Raw genomic sequence first — 23,576 nt, 5'->3', positions numbered from 1 at the left:
CATACTGAGGGATAGTAAAAGAGTTAATGCCACTGGAATTTTAAGTTCTAGTTTAAGGCTGAATGCATCTTTTAAAAAGCCACTAGAATGGGAGTCCTGTTAATAGGAGTCGTATTGATATTTTTTGAATACCCACTGGATGTACGCCCTATACTAAACACTTGGAAAAGGACAACAGACAGAAGTGGCACAGTCCCTGCCCTCTAGGAGTTTATACTCTAATGGGGAGACAGTGGGAAAGCAGCATGGCCTAGTGGCAAGAGCACGGGCTCAAGAGTCAGAGGTTGTGTGTTCTAATCCCGGCTCTGCCACTTGTCTGCTGTGACCTTGGGCAAGTCACTTAACTTCTCTGTACCTCAGTCACCTCATCTGTAAAATGGGGATTCAGACTGTGAGCCCCTCGTGGGACAACCTGATTACCTTGTGTCTCTCCCAGTGCTTAGAACAGCGCTTGGCACATAGCACTTAACAAATGCCATAATAATAATAATAATAATAACAATCCACAAACATATAAATCGTGAAAGTTAGGGTTGTGGTATTGGGCCTTTGAATGGGAAACTAGATTTGTAAGAACAGGGGCTTGGACAGTCCAACAAAGCAAACCTGGCCACCTGAACTTAGGACATCATTCTAAGGAATTCAGTTAGCATAAATTGGAACTAATTTTCTACTAGAAATGATGTTATAAGTGGAGGATTGATTCCTTACCCAAGGATGGATACCCTCTTATTATTAACAATAATAATAGTATGGTATTTGTTAAGCACTTACTATGTGCCAAGCACTGGGGTAGATAGAAGATAAGCAAGTTGGACAAAGTGCCTGTCCGATATGGGGCTCACAGTCATTCAATCATTCAGTTGTATTTATTGAGCGCTTATTGTGTGGAGAGCACTGTACTAAGTGCTTTGTCAAGGGGAAGGGAGAACAGGAATTATATCCCCACTTATTAGTGTGAAAAGTTAAGGCATTCAGAAGCATTGGCCTAAGATCTCAAAAAAATCAAGAACAGTTGGCTTGGAAGTGGGGTCTGGGTTCAGAGAGATCTGGGAGAAGCTGGGAGCAAGTGGAAGGAGGGTCAGGAGTTCACCACCCCACCCTCAAAATGGTCTGGGGTCAGTTGATCCGAAAGGAGCTTCTACCAGTTGATGCAAACACACATGATGTTATAATAATAATAATAATAATGTTGGTATTTGTTAAGCGCTTACTATGTGCAGAGCACTGTTCTAAGCGCTGGGGTAGACACAGGGGAATCAGGTTGTCCCACGTGGGGCTCACAGTCTTAATCCCCATTTTACAGATGAGGGAACTGAGGCACAGAGAAGTTAAGTGACTTGCCCACAGTCACACAGCTGACAAGTGGCAGAGCTGGGATTCGAACTCATGAGCCCTGACTCCAAAGCCCGTGCTCTTTCCACTGCGCCACGCTGCTTCTCTACGTTATGTTATGTGGGTATGTGTCTGCTAAATCACGAGGGGCACCTGTGGCCACCCAAATGATGGAAAGTGGGGAGTAACCACCAGAGAGGAAGACTGTAAAGTTGTCGTGGGCAGGAAACGTGTCAACTCTTATCCTCTCCCAAGTGCCTAGTACAGTAGTCCTCACACAGTAAGTATTTAATAGATATTATTGATCGATTGAAGAGAGCCTCAAATCGCAGATTCTTTGGGAGCCACCTGGGAGAAGAAACTGCTTCCTGAGCCCTGAATCAGACCAACTTTGGGAAAACTTAGAGGTGGGTGCTTGTGTTTGTTGATTTGGACCTGAGTTTATTACTATCTAGGGGGAAAAGAGACAGAGAGAGACATGTTTAATGAATAGGGCGAGGGCCTGGGAGTTAGAAGGACCTGGGTTCTAATCCCAACTCTGCCACATGCCTGTTGTGGGACTTTGACAAGTCACTTCACTTCCCTGTGCCTCAATTACCACATCTGTAAAATGGGGATGTGTGAGCCCCATCTGGGACAGGGAATACATCCAACCAGATTAATTTATATATATATCCTAGCACTTAGAACGGTACTTGGCACATCGCGCTTACGTATCCTAACTGTTGTTGTTATGAGAGAGAGAGAGAGAAGGAAAGAGACCATGGACATAGAGAACAGAGGAGGAAAGAGTGAGCAGGCTGAGGAGAGAGAGATGCTGAGGGTAATGGGAAGGGGCAGGAAGCAGAAGCCTAAAGAGAGGAGGCGCAGAAGGTGGCAGGGCCAGGAGGGAGAGAACAGAGAAGGAAAAGGTCAGGGCGGGCGGGCCGGGGAGAGAGAGAGATATGCTGAGGGCAATGGGAAGGGGCAGGAAGCAGAAGGCTGAGGAGAGGAGGCACAGAAGAAGGTGGCAGGAGGGAGAGGAAGAGGGAGAGAATCGAGGAGGAAAAAGTCAGGGAGGGCAGGCTGGGGAGAGAAAGAAAGGCTGAGGGTAAGGGGAAGGGGCAGGAAGCAGAAGGCTGAGGAGAGGAGGCGCAGAAGAAGGTGGCAGGGCCAGGAAGGAGAGGAAGAAGAAGAGAATCAAGGAGGAAAGAGTCAGGGCGGGCAGGCTGGGGAGAAAGAGAAAGAGCGGCTTGAGGGTAATGGGAAGGGGCAGGAAGCAGAAGGCTGAGGAGAGGAGGCACAGAAGAAGGTGGCAGGAGGGAGAGGAAGAGGGAGAGAATCGAGGAGGAAAAAGTCAGGGAGGGCAGGCTGGGGAGAGAAAGAAAGGCTGAGGGTAATGGGAAGGGGCAGGAAGCAGAAGGCTGAGGAGAGGAGGCACAGAAGAAGGTGGCAGGGCCAGGAAGGAGAGGAAGAAGAAGAGAATCAAGGAGGAAAGAGTCAGGGCGGGCAGGCCGGGGAGAAAGAGAAAGAGGGGCTTGAGGGTAATGGGAAGGGGCAGGAAGCAGAAGGCTGAGGAGAGGAGGCGCAGAAGGCGGCAGGGCCGGGTCCGGGGCGGCCCCTAGAGGAGCCCTCCTGAGGAATGCGGGGCCCGCTCGCCGTGCGTGTGCTCGCGGCCGCCGAACCCCGCGGGGCTCCACACTCTGCCGCCCAATCGGGGCTCCCGCAAGCCGCCGGGAGCGGGCGGGGACGGGCCGACGGGCCGACGGGCCGACGGACCGACGGACCGACGGACGGACTGAGCGAGGGAGGGAGGGAGGGACAGAGGGAGGGAGGGAGGGACGGACGGAGGCGGGGCTTGCTGGCTCTGGGCTCAGCGAGTCCTCCTTTTTGCACACACACGAATACAAAGAGCCATACGACCTTCGGGTATCCTTTTTCCATTTTTTTCCCTCCTTAATCTCGTGTGCCTATATTCAAAATTAAAAAAAAAAAACAACAACCTAGGAATCTGTGGCAATGTTGGGGTGAGGAAACTGTTGCTGAGGGAAATTTGTTCTTTCCCCCATTTCTCTTTCTGTCTCTCCTTTCCTCCCTCCCCCCCTTCTCTTTTCTCTTGCCTGGTGAAGGATTTAAATATACAAACATGCTGAGAGAGAGAGAGAGAGAGAGAGAGAGAGGACAGCCATGTTTAACTGTTGGCTGACAGATTTGGTAGCATTTTTTTCCCCTTTTGTCGCTACATTTTAGGCACCGGGGAAGAAAACGGGGGCTTGAAGGAAAGTAAAATTTTGGCTGCTTTATAGATTTTTTTTTAATCCAGTGGCCGAAGGGGAGATCTGAATTCTCACTACAGGGGCATCAAATTCAGAGGGGGGAAAAGGGAGATTTGAAGCCCTCTCATTTCCAAGAATGATTTAGGGTGGATCTTACACACTTCTCTCTTCCCACCAAAACCAACTTTTCGAATGGGCGGTTTTCGAAGCCAACGGGTTAAAAATATGGGGATATCTGGCTTTGTTCCCGAGACGCCGTTCTCTCTTTTCCCTGGGGAAGAATTACTTGGATATTAAGGGTGTGAATCCTGCACACACTTTTTTCCTTACGACAGTCTCTCTATGTGTGATTTTCTGGAAGCGGATAATTTCCTGTTGAATATTTTTGGGGTGACGTTTCTCTTTCTGTGTGTATATTTTTAGTCTGTGTATATGTGTTGTATAGAGAATATTTTTATTTCCAAAACTGGTCACCCAAATTGGAAACGAACACTGGTTCTACATATGCGTATCCACCTTCGGGACATAGAATTTTATATTTAATCTTTCCCCGGGTATGGTTTTGTATATAAAAATGGGATTTCAGCCTGCGAGGGCAGGCTTTAGTAGTCCAAAATGAGAATTGTGGCATGATTATATTCGGGCGCTTTTCAGGATTGGCTTCACACAAGGTGTTTGCATTTGGATGTAATGGCGTATTTTTTTAGCCCCTCTTGTAGGGACTGTACTAGAAAATAATCGCCAAGGGAGTGTAGTCTACAGGGCAGTGTGACAGGGAGTTGATTGAATCTGTGGTTCAAAACCGTCTTTAAATGACTGTGTTAAAGAGTTTTGCTTTTATAGTCTTTCATTCTGAAATTTACAGCTGTGTATATTTTGGCTTTATGTGTGGTTGGGTTAGTGTGCTTGGAGTGGAAGTGGATGGTTTGATGAGATGTCGTTTAAAGTTTGAGATTTGTTTGAAAAGCTCTGCAGTTGGCAAAGGAGCGGAAAATAATTCAGTCAAGTCCATTTCTCATGAATTTGTCTCAAGGATGGGGGAATGAACCAAAAAATTTGCCCAGGAGGGGATTTTTTTTTTTTTGCTATGGCTTCAGGTCTGTGGAAACACCTGTCCTTTCCATGTTGAGTGTTCTCAGTGAAAAGTTTGTGAATCAGGAGGCTATCTAGAAATGTTACACTGGTAGGAAGAGAAATGGTGAAATTCCAATTTGCGAGGGCCTTGCCACTTCTTTTTGATTATAAAACTCCATGGATATCATTTTACAGACTCTTTCCTGAGCTGGGGGCATTACAACGCTGGTTTGGAATGGTATCCTACGGGTCATAGAAGAGGTATTCAGATGGATCATAGGCAGAGGAAGCTAATGATTGGGAAAGGATTTAAGTTATAGTTTTCCCCATTTCCATTTTCATTGACCCTCAATCAATATATTGAGTGATTACCATATGAAAAGCACCTTATTGAGAACATGGAAGAATCCTGCCTTCAGTGAGCCTGAAGTCTAGAAGGAGAGACAAAATAATTTACAGATAGAAGAGGAGAAAGGAAAAATGAATGTGTAGACGAAAGAGTGCTTGAATAGTAGTTCATTACCATGATCTCTGAGAAATGCCGAAGTTTTATGGACCCTTAATAAGTACCATTTGGGTTTAAGTACTCAAAGTGGATTTGAATTTTCACTAGGATTCCCAGAGGATTATTGTATCTGTGGTAGAAATTAAGGGAAGTTGCACGTGTTTTAATTCTTGATCACATACGCGTGTCTCTCTTCTTGTGAGACCCACTCTCCTAGTATTCTGAAGTTACCTTTTTGATCAACAGCGCATTAAGGAAAACTAGCATTATGGTATTCACTCAGTGTTGCGCACAAGCCCACAACTGTTTCTTCTGACATTACCAGGCATCCATGTGGTCATGCATCATTGAAACAAAGTTTCCTAATTTCCCAAGTCAATCAGTGGTATTTGTTGAGCACTTGCTCTGTGCAGAGCACTAAGTACCTGGAAGAGTTCCTAGAGTGCTCTCTCACTTTACCGTGAGCTTTCTATCCAAAATGAGGAACGATTGTTTATGTATGCATTGTAGAACTGAATGTTTATCCTTTAAAACTTAAGGACTTTGCTGAGCCGAATATTATTCAGATCCTGATGTACAACTAGAATACTATTCTATAAAACTAAGGCCAATCATGAATCTGCTTTCATTTTAATTGTTTTATAGGTGAGATACCAGCAAGTGGGGGGTTGGTTTCAGGGCGCCATATAAATTCTCTCAATTTTTGGACTCCTTAGACATCTTAAGTTTCTATTCATTCAGTCATATTTATTGAGCGCTTATTGTGTGCAGAGCACTGTACCAAGCGCTTGGAGTGTACAATTGGGCAACAGATGGAGACAGTCCCTGCCCAACAATGGACTCAAAGTCCCAATGGGGGAGACAGCAAAACAAGTAGCCTATCCATCGCCCCCACTTACAAAAAGTCACCCTCTTTAGAAAACTGAGATAATCACCTGTGTGATTGAGGGGGGGGAAAGGGTTATTCCCAATTATCCAGGATTAGGGGACCGTTTATGCCTCTGAGAATTGCCTTATTTCTCTAAATCCCTGTGTTTGCTAGGGTCACCCTGGTCACCAAGTGACCCTAAATGCAGAAAACCCGCATTTTTCCGGTGGCCGAAGTCTCTGGCCCCCGTTTTTAACTGTATTTTGGTTCAAGGAGGTTCAGCACCCCGCTTTGGGGTCGGCCAGTCCAGGGGGGGCCGAGTAAACAAGCCCTGCAATCCAAGATGGCGCCGAGGGGCCCTGAGGCAAAGGGTCCGAAGTCGCAACCCTCCCTGACGAGGCCCCGCCCCTCCCCGGCCTCTTGAGTGACGTCAGCCCGCAGCCAATGGCGGGCCCTTCGGGGCTCGCGCTCCCTCCCAACCGCCAATGGGCGGGCGGGGAGGGGGAGGGGGCGGGGCTTGGCCGCGTGCGCGCTAGGTACACGGCTTAGGCGGGCGTCTCGCGCACCCCTTCCATCCCCCCGCCCTGCGGTGGCGGGCGCGCGCAGGCGCGCTCCCCGCGGTACACGCCGTGGAACCACGGCCTTCTCCGCCTCCCCCCGCCTTCTTCCAGTTTCAAACGGCCGTTGAAGGACCGTTTTTTCCTCAGTCCTACCCCTTTTTTCCCCTTTCTCTTGCAACCCCGCCAACGGAGCCAGTCCCGCCTCTCCTAAAATACTAGTCCTGATGGTATTTGGTAAGCGCTCACTCTGGGCCAAGTAATAATAATAATGTTGGTATTTGGTAAGCGCTTACTACTACTACTACTACTAATAATGTTGGTATTTGGTAAGGGCTTACTCTGTGCAGAGCACTGTTCTAAGCGCTGGGGGAGATACAGGGTCATCAGGTTGTCCCCCGTGAGGCTCACAGTTAATCTCCATTTTACAGATGAGGGAGCTGAGGCCCAGAGAAGCGAAGTGACTCGCCCACAGTCACACAGCAGACAAGTGGCAGAGCTGGGATTCGAACCCATGACCTCTGACTCCCAAGCCCAGGCTCTTTCCATTTAGCCACGCTGCTTACCTCGGAAGTACTGTTCCGAGGCAATCGGGTTGCCCCACGTAGGGCTCCCAGCTCCCCATTTCGCAGATGAGGTAACTGGGGCACGGATAAACGAAGTGACTTCATTCAGTAGTATTTATTGAGCGTTTACTATGTGCAGAGCACTGGACTAAGCACTTGGAATGGACAGGCAACAGAGACAATCTCTGCCCATCAACGGGCTGACAGTCTAATCGGGGGAGACAGACAGGCAAAAACAAGACAACTTAATAGCAATAAATAGAATCAAGGGAATGTACACCTCATTAACAAAGTAAATAGGGTAATAATAATAATAATAATGTTGGTATTTGTTAAGCGCTTACTATGTGCCGAGCACTGTTCTAAGCGCTGGGGTAGACACAGGGGAATTAGGTTGTCCCACGTGGGGCTCACAGTCTTAATCCCCATTTTACAGATGAGGGAACTGAGGCACAGAGAAGTTAAGTGACTTGCCCACAGTCACACAGCCGACAAGTGGCAGAGCTGGGATTCGAACTCATGAGCCCTGACTCCAAAGCCCATGCTCTTTCCACTGAGCCACGCTGCTTCTCATAAAAAATATATACAAATGAGCACAGTGCTGAGGGGAGGGGAAGGGAGACTTGCCCAAGGTCACACAGCCAACAAGTGGCGGAGCCGGGATTAGAACCCATGACCTCCTGACTCCCAGGCTCGTGCCCTGCACCCACCGTTCCCTAATAATAGGGAATAATTAGGGAATACAGTGCCGAATTGTACATTCCAAACGCTTAGTATGGTGCTCTGCACAGAGTAAGCGCTCAATAAATACTATTGAATGAATAATAATAATGATGGCATTTGATAAGTGTTGACTCTGTGCAAAGCACTGTTTTAAGCGCTGGAGAGGATACAGGGTGATCAAGTTGCCCCACGTGGGGCTCGCAGTCTTAATCCCCATTGTACAGATGAGGTCACTGAGGCCCAGTGAAGTGATTTGCCCAAAGTCACACAGCTGACAAGTGGCAGAGGCGGAATTCGAACCCATGACCTCCAACTCCCGAGCCCGAGCTCTTTCCACTGAGCCACGCTGCTGAAGATGGCTGGATAGCTCTCCACCAGGGCCAGAACACTGAGCTCAAACACTCCAAGGTCAAGAAAGATCATTGATCAGAGTAGCAGACACTCCTACCCCCTGCCATAAATCTAATCCATTAGAATTTCTGCACGTGATTGACTGATTGTGTCAATCCCAATCTCCTCTCTGGGGAAGGCAGAGGAATTAAGTAATCTTCTTAATGTTCATCCTCAACCGCAGAGTCTTTTCATAGGGAAGCCATTGTCTATGAGGAGTTATTGGAGTGGCTACTGATGGTATTTGAGAATATTGGATATTAAGACTCATGTTTGAGTTTCTGCCCGCATCTGGAGCGGAGTTGCCATACAGACTCAGTAGTTCCACGATGACCTGACGGAAATTATAGTTTCAGTCATTGGAATCCAGCCTGGATGAAGCAGACTGGGCCTTAGGCTGTCCGCTCCTTCTAGGCTGAAAACTTGCGGGAAGGGAATGTGTCTACTCTGTTGTACTCCTTCAAGCACTTAGTACAGTGCTCTGCACACATTGAGCCCTCAGTGAATACCATTGATTGGCTGGTTGGTTGCCAGTCCCTGTAGGATTAGGATATCATGCTGCGATCTGCATGAAAAGATCTGGGGGAATTGCCACAAAGGCGAGAGACTGAATATCCACTTTGCTGGTAATAATGGCTAGTGAAGCCAGCAGGGTGGAGGCTCCACGGTTGCCGATCGGGGTGGAGAACTGGCCTGGTTTATGGGGAGGAGGAGATGGGAGATAGCCGTGACAGCTTCCATCAATCGATAGTATTTACTGAGCGCTTATTGAATGCAGAACACTGTACTACGCATTTGGAAAAATACAATACAGTAGAATTGGTAGACAGAATCCCTACTCACAAGGAGCTTTCAGTCTGTGAGAAAGGGATGTAGGTGTCCTTAAGACCTCAAACAGCCGAAACTGGAGGCAGGGAAAACCCTGGGATGGCTGTGAGTCCCCTGTCTGGGGCATCTGCTATTTTGGTACCGGAGCAGCCAGAGAAGATGGCTTCCCAAGTTGGACTGGGTTCATAATGTCCACAGACAGGTCAATCAAACAATCAGTAGCACTTCCTGAGCACTTGCAGCGGGCAGAGACTGTGCTAAGCATTTTGACAATCAATCAATCGTATTTCCTGAACGCTTGCTGTGTGGGGTGCACCGTACTAAACATTTGGGAGAGTACAAAACAACAGAATTGGTAGACTTGTTCCCTGCCCACAAAGGGCTTATAGTCTAGAGAGGCATACAGACACTAATATAAATAAATTATGGATTCGTAAGTGCTGTGGGGCTGAGGGAGGGGGAATAAAATGTGCAGATTTAAGTGCCAAGGTGACTTGGGAATGGGAGAAGAGGAATTGTGGGCTTAGTCGAGGAAGGCCTCTTGGAGGAGATGTGCTTTTAATAAGGCTTTGAAGGTGGGGAGAGTGTCAGATATGAAGAGGGAGGGTGTCCCAGGCCAGAGGCAGGACGCGGGTGAGAGGTCAGTGATGAGATAGACGCATACAGTAAAGAGACACTGCCCTCAAGGAGTGCACAATCTAGCAATTCCCTCAGTGGACTGAAGTTTTGTTCCTCCCAAAAAACCAACATAAACTCCGGGGTGCTGGCCTGTACTCTAATCTGCCAAACCTCCAAACTCGCCTGTGCTTTGAGCAATCACCCCCTGCCTCTCCCCCATCAGAATCCTGAGGGAAGGGTCTGGGGTGGCCATTAAGGGAGGGAAAAGACAAAAACGACGTCTCCAGAAACTGACATACTATCACTTAATGCTCCGCCATAACCTTTCGTTTTAATTTTGCCTTAACCTTTAGTTTAAGGTTTAGTTGTGCCTTCCAGTGACGGTAACGACAAGGGGAGCGGTAAATGGATTTGGGTTAAATTCTTACGGGGAGTGAATATTCTGAAGCACCAAAGCCATTTCTTTGCCGTGACCGGGTATCCTTTAATAACGAAATGTAATTAAAAGGAGTCATCAAATTAAGTTTCAGCTCCTCAGAGGCACGGACATATTGGCTGTTGCCGAGATAGGTTTGCCGAGTCTAAAAAATGAGATCTTTGGAAAATTCTAACCTCTCGCCCTCTTAATTGTGATTTTATGATATAATTTAACAGTACAAGACAGAAATTTATCTCTTGAGGAAACTGTAAACCTGTCTAAGTTTTGTCATTTAGTATGCCTGAGGCAGAAGGAGTTTTCTTCAAGTTCTAGCCCAAGAATCATTTAGAAAACAACAGTATTTATTATGTTCATCGGAATTTTCCCAGTGGTACCGAAAGAGACATTATTTTTCTTGGAGGTTTAGTTGCTTAACCGTAATAATTACAAGACAACAACAGTTTGATATATCAGAGATGTTCTTGCCTCTCCCTCAGTGGGGAATGATCATGTCAAAGAAGAGGTGTCTCAGAATCCCTTATTTCACTGATGAGTCTTCCACTAAAGGAGCTCTGGTGGTTTGGGGGGAGGAGAGCAAGGATTTATCGCCAGGAGGTAAATCATCTGACCTTCCAAAGCCCATGAGGACAGACCTTAATAACAATGGTATTTGTTAAGCGCTTATTATGTGCCCAGGCACTGTACTGAGCGCTGGGGTGGATACAAGGAAATTGAGTTGGACACAGTCCCTGCCCTATTTGGGGCTCACAGTCTCAATCCCCATTTTCTGGCTGAGGTAACTGAGGCCCAGAGAAGTGAAATGACTTGCCCCGGTCACACAGCAGATGAGTGGCGAAGCCGAGAACCCGTGACTTTCGGACTCCCAGGCCCATACTCTATCCATTACACCGTGCTGCTTAGAGGGTGGTGGCTTGGACCCCCTTGATCTAAAAAAATGGAGGGTTGCGAACTCCTGAAATGATGCTAGAGCTATAGGAGGCATTATTGTTATACTAGTAATCAGTCAATCCATCAATGGTATTTACTGAGTGCTTACCGCCGATGGAGCACTGTGTTAAACGATGGGGAGAGTACAGTCCAAGCGGCATTAGTGGATAGAACGTGGGCCTGGGAGTCAGAAGGACCTGGGTTCTAATTCCGGCTCTGCCACTTGGCTGTTGCGTGACCTCGGGCAAGTCGTTTCTCTGGGCCACGGTTACCTCATCCATTTAACCGGGGATAAGTCTGTGAGCCCCATGTGGAGCACAGACTGCGTCTGGCCTGATTATCTCCTATCTACCCCAGCGTTCAGTACAGTGCCTGGCACATAGTAAGTGCTTAACAAATACCATCAACAAAAATATATATAAGAGAATTGGTAGACACGATTTCTGCCCTCAAGGATCTTAGACTCTAGTGGAGGAAACAGATGTTAAACTAGTGTTAGAAGAAGCTATGAAAATGGTGGCCAGGGGAAAGGGCCAGACCTAAAATCTTTTCCTTAATGTTCCAACCCTAATAGATCTTGGTCAAGATACTCCTAGCCCCTGATCTGTTTCCTTGGCACGGGGACTTCATGGATGGGGTGAGCTGCCTGAGTCCGGAAGAGAGCGGCCACTGCTGACACCCCTACGACTCTCCCCTCCTCTGGAAGAGGTGAGGCTGGACAATCCTGGGACGGTCCCGAGGGGGCCCAGGGCACGGAAGGTCGCCGCTGTCCCACCCGAGGCCTAGGGTGGCCTAGGCCTTCCTTCCTGAAGGCTCATTCCTGCCCAGAATCCGCCGCCCAAGGCCCAGATCCTCAAAGCTGCCCTGGACGAGAAGAGACGGATGTTGTGCCCCGGGGGCTCCTCGCGTTCCGGGCGGTGAGGCCGGATCCGACCCGGAACCCACTTGGAGGAGGTCCGGCGGCGATAGGAGGCAGAGGAGCCAGGGGCCGCCATGTCCTTCAGCGCCACCATCTTGTTCTCCCCTCCTAATGGCAACGAAGCCAAATGCTGCTGCTGCGCTTGCAAGAGCGAGCCCAGCGGGGGCAGCTCGGGGCCTCCGGGGGGCAACCCCCCGCCCTGCACCCCCATCACGGTGACCGGCCACGGCCTGGCAGTGCAGAGCTCGGAGCAGCTCCTGCACGTCATCTACCAGCGGGTGGACAAGGCCGTGGGCCTGGCGGAGGCCGCCCTGGGCCTCGCCCGGGCCAACAACGAACTGCTGAAACGCCTCCAGGAGGAGATGGGCGAGCTGAGGCAGGGGAAGGGCGCTCCCGCCGAGGACGGCCGGGAGGGAGGGACACATGGCCCCCCGCCGGAGGACTCGGGGACCCTCAAGGGGAGCCCCGGGGAAGCCTGCAAGGCCTTGTCCGCCGTGGAGGAGGAATGTGACAGCGTGGGGAGCGGGGTGCAGGTGGTGATCGAGGAACTGAGACAGCTGGGAGCGGCCTCGGCCGTGGGGCCGGGGGCCTTGGGCTTCCCGGCCGTCCAGAGGGACATTCGACCGCCCGGATGCCCGGGGTCCTCCAGCGAGATGACCCCGCTCCTCAATCCCGTACGTATGGCCTCCGGTGGTCTATCGATTGACCCATCGTTCAACCGGGAGTATTGATCGGACGGCATGGCCTAGTGGAAGGAGCACCTGGGCTCTAATCCTGGCACCGCCCCTTGCCCTCTGGGAGACCTTGGGCAAGTTCCACTGCTTCTCTGGGCCTCAGTTTCCTCATCTATAAAAAAGGATGAAATACCTGTTCTCCCTCCTGCTTCAGCTGTGAGCCCTGTGTAGGACAGGAACTGGGTCCAATTTAATTGGCATGTATTTCCCCCGGTGCTTAGCACAGTGCTTGGAACAAAGTACGTAAATCCCCTATCATTATTATTACCATTACCGGAGACAGAGCTCTGTACTGAGCACTTGGGGGAGTTCCGTTGAGCTGGTAGGCTCGATCCCTGCCCTTCAGGGGCTTAGAGTCTAGCGGGGACACGAGACACTGAAACTATCTTCAGCTAGGAGGAAGGTGGAAAGTGAGGCTGGGCTTATGTAACCGGGTGTAAAAATGCTACGGAAAGTAGCACGTCTCGTTCTTCCCGGCTCCGCTTTCCCCTCGCCTCTGCCTTTCTCCCTGGACACCCGCCTCCCCTCTTCCATCCTGAAATCTCTTCCCCGATGCGGCAACAGCGGCAGACTCAGGAGCAGAGGCCGGTATGCCCCGGGGACTCCCGCCTCTGGCCTTCTCCCACCTCGGACGGACTGCGCTTGGCGCCGCGGGGGTGGGAGGGCTCCTCTCTCCCTCTCCCCACGTCTCCACGTGGTATCTGCTTCTCAGCAGCTGTCTCTGTTGCTGTTTCGGAAGATCTGCCTCTTCTGGAGAGAGTGCCTGCACGCACAGACGGATCATTCATATTTTATCATGGGGCCTCGGCTTGCCAAGACGAGTTCAGGAGAGAGGGGGGGACCGGGGGTAAAGAAGAGAGTGGGGGACAGGTGGGAGGGAAATAAAAATTAGGAGCCGAGGCAAGTGTGGATGAAGAGGGCCCGGGATGGTGGTGCTTTTGGTACTGATAAATACCTGGTATTTGGCAGAGAGAGGCGGTGGGTGGAAGGGCACAGAACGAGTGGTAGGAGGAAGATCAGGTGAGGAGGTCACGGGTGGGGAGGGAGGAAGACGAGTTCAAAAGGCCGGACGGGGAAAGTCATGGAAATGGGCGAAAGCGGGAGGAGAAGAGCAGAAGGAAGTGAAGGGAGGGGAGCATTGGGAATGAAAAACGGAAAAAGGCTTTCTGGAGGTCGAACAGAGAGAGGGACGAGACAGGATAAAAAGGCTACTGTCAGAGATGGGGAAATGGAGGTTCTGTTAGATTTCATTTCCTTCCGCTCCATTGGCGATGGGGATTTGTTGGCAGATCCTGGCCGGCCTCGCAAATCATTTAACTTCTCTGAGCTTCAGTTTCCTCATCTGTAAAAGGAGTTCTTCCCACTCTTTAGGCAGTGAGCCCCATGTGGGACAGGGATTTGATCCGACCTGGTTATCTCATATCTGGGAAGCAGCAGCACGGCATAGTAGATGGAGCACTGACCTGGGAGTCCAAAGCTCTGGGTTTTAATTCCGGCTCCATCACCTGTCTGCTGTGTGACCTTGGGCAAGTCACTTTTCTTCTCTGCGCCTCAGTTACCTCATTTGTAAAATGGGGAGTAGGAGTGTGAGCCCCACATGGGGCAGGGACTGTGCCCACCCCAATTTACTTGTATCCACCCCAGCGCCTGGCCCATGGTGAGCGCTTAACAAATACCATAATTATTATTATTATTACCCCAGCGCTAGTACAGTGCTTAGCCCAGTGTAAGCGCTTAACAGATGCCACACATTATTATTACAGAGAGAGTGTGCCTACCACATAAAGACGCAGTAGGAGGAGTCTGTCGAACTTTCCTTCCCCTTCCCTGCCAGACTTTAGCCATCCGGCAGAGAGAGCGCGTGAGGAAGCAGTTCGTGCCAGGCGGATGGGAAGCGTGGAAGTCCCAGCCCATCTGCCGGATCCAAGAAACGAATAGATAGCCTCTCCTCCTCATACACCACCACCCCCGGCCCACCCGCCCTCAACACCTCTCCCACCACACCCCTCCTGAGCACGGCACTGTGGGCAGCGGACACTGCTGGTCACACCCACCTACCGCTTGGTCAAGACCGGAGCACAGGGAGAAGAGTCAGAAAGGACTAAGATGGGAGGGTGGGAGAGAGTGCCAGGCAGTGTCCTGTGCTTGGGTTTTCTTCCAGGCAGGGCTCCAAGCCGACAGGATGGAATTAGATTTCACAGCGCAGAAAGCAGCTCCTAGGTCTATAAATCTCAGCGTCCTCCCCCGCTTCTTCTTTCGGAATGGTTTTTTTTTTTCCCTCTTTCACTGTTTTGTTTTCCCGGCTGCAGAAATCCCCCCGCCTCCCTTCCTCCCTCCCTCCCTCTCTCCTTCGCCTGTTCTGAGTGTCCTTGGGTGAGGGTGTAGGTAGCCGAAATCCATGCCCGGGCACGATCCCGGTGAGGGGCCCAGCTGGGGGGGGTCTTTGGGGTAAGAGAGGATCACGTACAAGTGGCGTGTTTCCCTTCTCTCCATCCTGAGATTTCTGCGAGATTTCTGCTGATCCCTTCCCCTCTCTGAGTGTCTGGCTCTTATTTTCCCTTCTCCTCCCGTCTCTGTCTCCAAAAGAAAACATTAACTTAGTGGCAATTCCCCTACACAAGAGCAACCCACAACTGAGCACTTGAGAGCCAACACTTGAAAACGTGCCCTGATCCTGGCACAGTAACAACTTGACCTGAGGGACCTGAAGAGATGCAGCGTGGTCTAGTGGAGAGAACCCCGGCCTGGGAGTCCGAAGGACCCGGGTTCTAACCCCGGCTCTGCCACTTGGCTGCTCTGTGACCTTGGGCAAGTCGCTTCACCTCTCAGGGACCCAGGTACCTCATCTGTAAAATGGGGATGAAGACTGTGAGCCCCATGCGGGACAGGGACTGCCCAACCTGATTAGCTTGGGTCTACCCCAGAGCTTAATAAAGTGCCTGGCACATGGTAAGCGCTTAATGCCATAAAAAAAAAGAGTAAGCCTGCGTGCATAAGGCAACCGGACAACCGCCATAACGAGGGGTCTGGAGAGGATTGGCGGACTCTCGCTGCTGAAGCCCTAATGAGGGGGTCCTTCCCTCGATAGAGCTAATAATAATTATGGTGCTTGTTAAGCACTTATTACGTGCCATGCACTGTTCTAAGCACTGGGGTAGATACAAGTTAATCAGGTTGGACACAGTCCCTATTCCACATGGAGCTCACAGTTTCAATCCCCATTATACAGGTAAGGGAACTGAGGCCCAGAGAAGTGAAGTGACTTGCCCAAGGTCACGCAGCAGACAAGTGTGTGGGCAGGAATTGTCTCTTTATTGCTGAATTGTACTTTCCAAGCGCTTAGTGCACACAGCACTCAATAAATATGATTGAATGAAAGTGGCTGAACCGGAATTAGAACCCAGGACCTTCTGACTCTATCCACTATGGCATGCCGCGCTCGGCGGCTGGGCCGGGGGAGGGGAGAGGCACGGCCGGGTCCCCGGGGGTCCCTCTGGGCCCCGGCCGGCTAACGGACGCTATTTTTCCGTTCCCAGCTGGTGGACGACTTCGCGGCCCCTGACGGGGCCGTGCAGCGGGTGCTGGTCCCGGCCTATGCCAAGCAGCTCTCGCCGGCCACCCAGCTGGCCATCCAGCGCGCGGCCTCGGAGACGGGGCCGGACGGCGGGGTGAAACCACCGCCCCGGCCGGAGGACATGGTCAGCGCCGTGCTGGACGGAGCCCTGGAAGATGGTGTGCCCGGGGGGGCCGGGGAGCTGCGGCTCTCGCTGGGGCTCACGGCCTCCCCGTGCCGGGCCCGAGGGAGCGGCCAGAAGAACTCCAGGCGCAAGCGGGACCTGGTGCTCTCTGTGAGTCGGGGAGACTCTTGGGACGAGTGGGTGGGAGGGGGCGCTGATCCCGAATCCTCTCCCCACGGAGGGAGAGCCGGGGCAAGGGGAGGAACCGGGTCATTCCACAGGGTCGGGGGACGGAGGGCATTTGATTCATCGCTCAGTCCCCTGGGGCACCTGGGCTGGGGTGGCCAGGAAAGGAGGTGCCATTCGATCCTTGGGAACTGGCCCCGAGGTCTTAACTAGCACCTTAACTGGCAGTTAAGTCTTCCTTAAGTCCCTCCTGGTGTAAACCAATTTCCTCCTGCTCTGTTTTCAGTGGAGCCCGTCCTTCATCCATCCCTTCTCCAGGCTAAGCAATCTGTTGCCCAGAGGTACCATTTCCAACCCTCTCATTGTTGTAATAGTATTTATTAAGTGCTTACCGTGAGCAGAGCACTGTACTAAGCACTGGGAAAGAATACAAAGGTGGGCATTAGTCACGGGCCCTCCTAATAATAATAACCATGCTCCCCCTCCCCCCCGCCAACTTCACTGGAGTAGCTCCTGACCCCCATCTGATTGAGACTTCAAAAACAACAATAATAATCATTTTGGTATTTGTTAAACGCTTATGTGCCAAGCACCATATTAAGCGCTGAAGAAAATACAAGCCAATTCAGATTGGATACAGTCCTGCTCCCACATGGGGTTCGCAGTCTAAATAGGAGGAAAAACATGTGTTTGAGCTCTTTTTAACGGCTGAGGAAACCGAGGCCCAGAGATGTTAGATGACTTGCCCGTGATCACACAGCAGGTGTGGGGCAGAGTTAGAATGAGAACCCAGGTCCTCTGACTCCCAGGCCCGGCGTCTTTCCACTAAGCCACACTACTTCCCTTTCCCCTTCTGGGCCCGTCCCCTTGGGAATTCTTCCTGAGGCTCTTAGGTGCGGTGCTTCTCCCAAGGGGCCATGGAGGATCCCTCTCTTTCCCCGGTTCCCAGCCCAGCATTGCCCCTCATTAATTCACACATTCCTTCAGTCGTATTTATTGGGCGCTTAGTGTGTGCAGAACACTATGCTAAACACTTGGCGGAGTCCGATACAATAATAAACAGGCACGTTCCCTGCCCCTCTCCTAGCTAGAGGGACAAAGGGGGAGAATGTCTGAGCTCATTTCCCTTCCCGAGACCGCTCACTATCCGCCCGTGCGTGAATCCAAATAAATGTATTTATGTATATTAAGGACTGTCTCCCCCTCTAGACCAGGAGCTCGTTGAGGCAGAGAATGTGTCTGTTTGTTGTATTTTACTCTCCCAAGCGCTTAGTACATTGCTTTGCACACGGTAAGCCCTCAATAAATACGATTGAATGACTTTCCGAGCCCCGTACCCGGCGGACATGACAGGTACAGCCCGTCGCAGCTGTCAGCCTCCATCATCTCCATCTTCAGCGCTGCTCACCGCCCCTGGCGAGAGGCGCCCCAGGACCCAGGCTTAGCTTCTCCCCGCCCTCTGAGGATCTGGTGGAGCATACAGCTTTCTGGGGCCGCAGCACACTTCTCCCCTGACCCCCTCCCCAACTCCAGAGGGATTGGGGAGGGGCCGGACGGAGGCTCGAGTCAGAAGCCACCGGGGAGCAGTGGGAAGAGCGGGAGGCGAGGAGGAGGGCAACCAGGCACTGCTATTTGCGGATCCACCTGGATACCTCCAGCTTGGGGAGTATTGGGCGCTTACCGTGTGCAGAGCACAGTACTAAGCCCTTGGGAGAATATAATAATTGATAATAATCATGGCATTTGTTAAGCACTTACCACATATGCCAAGCACTGTTCTAAGCGCTGGGATAGATACAAAGTAATCAGGTATCACATGGGGCTCACAGTCTTCTTCCCCATTTTGCAGATGAGGTCACTGAGGCTCAGAGAAGTTAAGTGACTTGCTCAAGGTCACACAGCAGACAAGTGGCAGAGCCGGGATTAGAGCCCATGTCCTCCGACTCCCAAGCCCGGACTCTTTCCACTAAGTCACACGTGATACGACAGATTTAGTAGACGCGTTCCTTGCCCTCAAGGAACTTAGAGTCTAGAGGCTGTAGACTGTAGCTGTAACCTCTTTGTGGGCCAGGACCATTTCTGCTTATTGATATATTGTACTCTCCCAAGCGCTTAGTACAATGCTCTGTACCGGGTAAGCGTTCAGTAAATACGATTAAATGAATGAATGAATGTAAGGAAAGGCAAGAGCCCCATCTGAAGCGTTTTCCAGACGGAGGGAAGACCCTCCCGTTGAGGTCTGGAGATGAGTGACTCTGTGCCCCAGTGCCCTTCCCTTCCGTGAAGAGGCCCGGTGGACCCCCGCTGCACCACCCGGCGTTTGATTCTGTGTTCTTTTCTCCACCAGAAACTGGTCCACAATGTGCATAATCACATCACCAATGACAAAAGGTTCAACGGATCCGAAAGGTGGGGCCCGGCGTGGTGGTTGGGAGGGAGGGGATCAACCAATCCGGGGCAGGCCCAGAGGAGGGGGCTATGGTCCAGGCTCGGTGGGCAACTCGGAGGAGCCGGCAGGGGGCTGGGTGTCCGGTCTGTCCGCTCGGGGTCTGCTCGGCTGCTCACTCCCTCCCCCCCGCCCGCCCCACCGGCAGCATCAAGTCTTCGTGGAACATCTCGGTGGTGAAATTCCTCTTGGAGAAACTGAAGCAGGAGCTGGTGAGCAGTCCCCACAATTACACCGACAAGGAACTGAAAGGTGAGGCGGGGAGGGCTGGGCGGGAGCCTGCAAGGAAGCGGGAGGCTGGGGAAAGTTGGACAGGGTCAACCTGGACAGGGTCGACCTGAAAAGGAATGGAAGGAAAGGAGGAGAAGCGGCGTGGCCTAGTGGATAGAGCACGGACGTGGGTTCTGATGTCGGCTCTGCCGCTTGGCTGCTGTGTGACCCTGGGCAAGTCACTTTGCTTCTCTGGGCCTCAGTTACATCATCTGTAAAATGGGGATTAAGACCGTGAGCCCCACATGGGACATGGACTGTGTCCTACTTGATTAGCTTGTATCTACCCCAGCGCTTAGTACAGTGCCTGACACAGTAGAATACTATATAAAAAATAAAGGAGTGGGGCAAGAGGGCTGGGGCACTTTGCCACTGTCCCCTCTGACCCCTGGGACTCCTGCAGTTGTCTCTCACAGATATTGAACCCAGAGCTTCCCCACCCTCGTCCCCCCCAACTCCAGAGCTCGGGAAGGGGGTCTTGAAATCCCAGAGGAGTGGGTGGGTGGGCAGGTGCCATGGGGCTGCAGCAGGGTTTTGCTGGCAGTCGAGACCCCAGCACCTGGAAATCGGGGCCCTGATTCACCCCGGCCCCACCCTACTGGGATAGCCCAAATGTCCCAAGGCTTCCATCCCCACCCCCCGCCAGCTTTTTGCAGCCCAGCAGCCATCACAAACAGGAAAGTTGCATTTGGATCTGTCCCCTTTAATAACCCGCAATTCATCGCACCCGCAGCCCCAGGGCACTTAGAGAAGCAGTGTGGCCTAGTGGATAGACTGGGTGTCAGAAAGACCTGGGTTCCCATCCCAGCTCCACCACTTGTCTGCTGCGGGACCTTAGGCGAGTCATTTAACTACTCTGTACCTCAGTTGCCTCACCTGTAAAATGGGGTTTAGTCAGGCAATCGCGTCTATTGAGAGCTTACTGTGGTGCAACGAGCAGTCAGTCTAGAGGGGGAGATGGACAGACTCCTGCGGCCCCGACTCCTCCCCGGAGTGGGAGATAACCTGTCCTCCCTTTCTCCTACAGGGGCCTGCGTAGCCTACTTCCTCACCAAGAGGCGTGAGTACCGCAACTCCCTGAACCCCTTCAAGGGCCTGAAGGAGAAGGAAGAGAAGAAGCTGCGCAGCCGCCGATACAGAGTAAGAGTTCCCCTGCCCTGGCCCCGGGTTCCACTCCGGGCGTCCAAAATACTAATAATAATTGTGCTATCTGTTAGGCGCTTACTAGGTGCCCGGCACTGTACTAAGCGCTGGAACCCAGGAATACTAGCAAAAGGGGACTCCCGGGGTGTGCATGTGGGGGGTGGGGGGCTGGTGAGGGGCCCCCCGCGGTCAGCCTCCCACCCCACACCCTTTCAGTGACCCCGAATTTCGATGCATTCTCTGCATCATCGTCCCCGGGTCTCCTTCCCCGCCGCAGCTCTTCGCCAACCGGTCCAGCATCATGCGTCACTTCGGGGCGGAAGAGCAGCGCCTGTGGAAGGACGTGACCGAAGAGCTGATGTCCGACGAGGAGGACAGCCTCAACGAGCCGGGGGTCTGGGTCGCCCGCCCCCCTCGCTTCCGGGCCCGGCGCCTCACCCAACTCTGCTACCACCTGGACGCCAACTCCAAGCACGGCACCAAGGCCAACCGGGTGTACGGCCCCCCGTCCGAGCGCCTGCCCTCCGTGGAGGCCCAGCTCCTCCCGCCGGACCTCTACAACCCCAACTTCCAGGAGGAGGAGGAGGACGACGACGAAGAGGAGGAGGACAGGCCGGAGGAGGAAGGGCCCATCTCCCTGCCCTTCGATCAGCCCCACAAGGCCTTCTGCCCAGACTTGAACTCGTTCATCGAAATCAAGGTGGAGAAGGACGAGTGAAACGGGCCTTCCGGAGAGGAGCTGCTCCTTGCCGCCCGACCGCCCCCACCACCTTCCCCGTGGGGACCACGGCCCTTTCTTCCGAGGAAGGGGCTCGACCTCTTGCCCCCGAACCCCCGTCTGGCAGAAGACCACCCCCTCCCCCCGGGTGGGCAACAATCCCGGTGCGACCCACCCGGCGTCGGAGGACGGCGGCAGGGGGACCGGGCTGGACGCAGACGGCGAGGTGGTGAGGTGTCGGGGCCCTCGGGGTTCCTGCTCGTGGGGGTCGTGCGGGGAGACCCGGGAGGGGGAGACAGGCCGCGCTGCCCTCCACCTCGGGTGCCCCCGGCCGCAGGCCGCAGGCCTCGGCCTCGCTCTGCGGCGACGGGCGGGCGGCGCGGGCTCGGCCGGATGCCGCCACCTGGTGGGCCGCGGGCGCAATGTGGGGGGCCCCCCTCCCCGCCCGGGACCCCGGCTGGGGGGAGGTCGAGAGCCAGGCCCGGGGAGAGGGGTGAACCCAGGGCCGGGGGCAGAGGGACGGAAAACGGGCCAGGCCGGGGAGCACCTGCCCGCTGCCCTGAGAACCAAGGGCCCACAGAGGTGACCGCAGCTGAAACCCCTTCCCCTGGGAAACCGGGGTTTAAACGGTTGGTCCTCCCGCCTCCTCCACCTCCTCCCCACCGGATCCCATTCCCCTCCTCTGACCCTCTTGGAGGAGAGTCATAGGAGCAAATGACTAGGTTGGGATCCGAGGTGCTAGCAGAGGCCGCGCCTTCCCCTACCCCCAGCTGACGAGCCCCATCTCCACGGGGCCACCCAAAACGCTTGTCCCCCACTCTCAGCAGGCAGTGGGGAGAGGGCATCGTACAGGGAGGGCTGGGCGGGGTGGAGGGGGGAGAGGGGAGTCAGCGAGCCGGACACCCCGGGACCATCGCAGACCCCTCAAGCTCGGAAGCCAAGAGGGCCGTATCTCAGAAGAGTCAGTGGGGAGACCTGTCCCCAGGCAAGGCAGGCCGAGACGAGGCTGGATTCCTTGCCTAAAGAACAACCCTTCCAAGAGACTCCTTTCTTTCCCCCACTCCCTAGAGCTGCTGTCCGGTTTAAAAAAAAAAAAAACACGTGCCTGAGCGGTTGATATTAAAAAAGAACATTTGCATATATTTGCATCTGATTTGCCTGCTCATTTAACGTCTAAGCGTATGGAGATTTTTCCAGCCAACCCTGCCCCTGTCCCTCCTCTGCCTCCTAACACCTGCTGCGTCAGACTGGGGAAATCAGCCTGGAAGAACCACTGACCGGACTTCACTTAGGCATGCCCAGCTCTGGCAGCCGATCCCTCCCCCCAGCCCCCAGCTCTTTATCAATCAGTCAATCGATCGCCGGTATTTATTTCCTGGTATTTGTTAAGTGCTTACCGTGTGCCAAACACTGTACTAAATGCTCGGGTAGATAAACTCATCCAGATCCCGCATGGGGCTCACGGCCTTCCCCATTTTACGGGTGAAGTAACTGAGGCACAGAGAAAGTGACGTGCCCAAGGGTCACACAGCAGGCAAGTGGCAGAGCTGAGACTAGATCCCAAGTCCATCTGACTCCCAGACCTGTGCTCTAATTCACTAGACCGCACTGCTTGAGCACTTAATAATAATGTTGGCATTTGTTAAGCGCTTACCACGTGCAGAGCTCTGTTCTAAGCGCTGGGGTAGATACAGGGGAATGAGGCTGTCCCACGGGAGGCTCACAGTCTTCATCCCCATTTTACAGATGAGGGAACCGAGGCACAGAGAAATGAAGTGACTCGCCCACAGTCACACAGCTGATGGGGCCGAGTCAGGATTTGAACCCATGACCTCTGACTCCCAAGCCCGGGCTCTTTTCACTGAGCCACGCTGCTTTTCCTCCTCTCCTCGCTTACCCTGTGCAGAGCCCTGCACTAAGTGCTTGAGAGAGTACAGTGCTATAGAATCAGTAACAATAATGGCATTTGTTAAGCACTTACTCTGTACCCAACACTGTACTAAACGCTGGGGCAGATACAAGATAATCAGGTCCCACGTGGGGCTCACAGTCTAAGAGGGAGAACAGGCATCGAATCCCCATTTCAGCTGAGGGAACCGAGGCCCAGAGAATTGAACTGACTTGCCCCAGGTCACACAGCAGGTGTGTGATCGTACCTTTTCAAGCGCTTCGTACGGCGTTCCGCGCACGGTGAGCGCTCAATAAATACGACTGAGTGACTGAACGCTGGAGCTGGGATTAGAACCCAGTTCCTTTGACTCCCAGGCCCAGGCTCTTTCCACCGGGCCACCCCGCTTCGCTGGTAACCGGGATCCATATGGACCAGGAGAGGAGCTGCCGGTGCAGGGAACCGAGAGGACTTCTCTACTTCTCTTGTCCTCCTTTCGGAGCTCTTTCT

At 52.7% G+C, this 23,576-nt stretch overlaps 1 protein-coding gene across 4 annotated transcripts; it reads left to right on the top strand.

Annotated features, from left to right (window-relative positions):
• Positions 1 to 3,165: 3,165 nt before the first annotated feature.
• Positions 3,166 to 22,320, top strand: C13H14orf93 (chromosome 13 C14orf93 homolog). 4 transcript variants are annotated; one of them, XM_029078374.1, is made up of 8 exons: positions 3,173 to 3,243; positions 10,079 to 10,196; positions 11,660 to 12,678; positions 16,275 to 16,586; positions 18,949 to 19,010; positions 19,196 to 19,299; positions 20,345 to 20,457; positions 20,738 to 22,320. In XM_029078374.1, exons 3-8 carry the CDS (start codon positions 12,079 to 12,081, stop codon positions 21,176 to 21,178), a joined length of 1,632 nt encoding a protein of 543 aa, XP_028934207.1. In that variant the 5' UTR covers positions 3,173 to 3,243; positions 10,079 to 10,196; positions 11,660 to 12,078; the 3' UTR covers positions 21,179 to 22,320. The 4 variants fall into 4 exon arrangements, with proteins under 4 accessions (XP_028934208.1, XP_028934207.1, XP_028934205.1 ...); XM_029078375.2 differs by lacking the exon at positions 10,079 to 10,196 and having other exon boundaries at positions 3,166 to 3,243; XM_029078372.2 differs by lacking the exons at positions 3,173 to 3,243; positions 10,079 to 10,196 and adding an exon at positions 6,647 to 6,831.
• Positions 22,321 to 23,576: the final 1,256 nt, after the last annotated feature.

Source organism: Ornithorhynchus anatinus, chromosome 13 (assembly GCF_004115215.2).
Source record: "Ornithorhynchus anatinus isolate Pmale09 chromosome 13, mOrnAna1.pri.v4, whole genome shotgun sequence".
Lineage (NCBI taxonomy): Eukaryota > Metazoa > Chordata > Mammalia > Monotremata > Ornithorhynchidae > Ornithorhynchus > Ornithorhynchus anatinus.
Note: the sequence above shows the minus strand (reverse complement) of the source record. Positions and strands in the feature narration are given on the sequence as shown.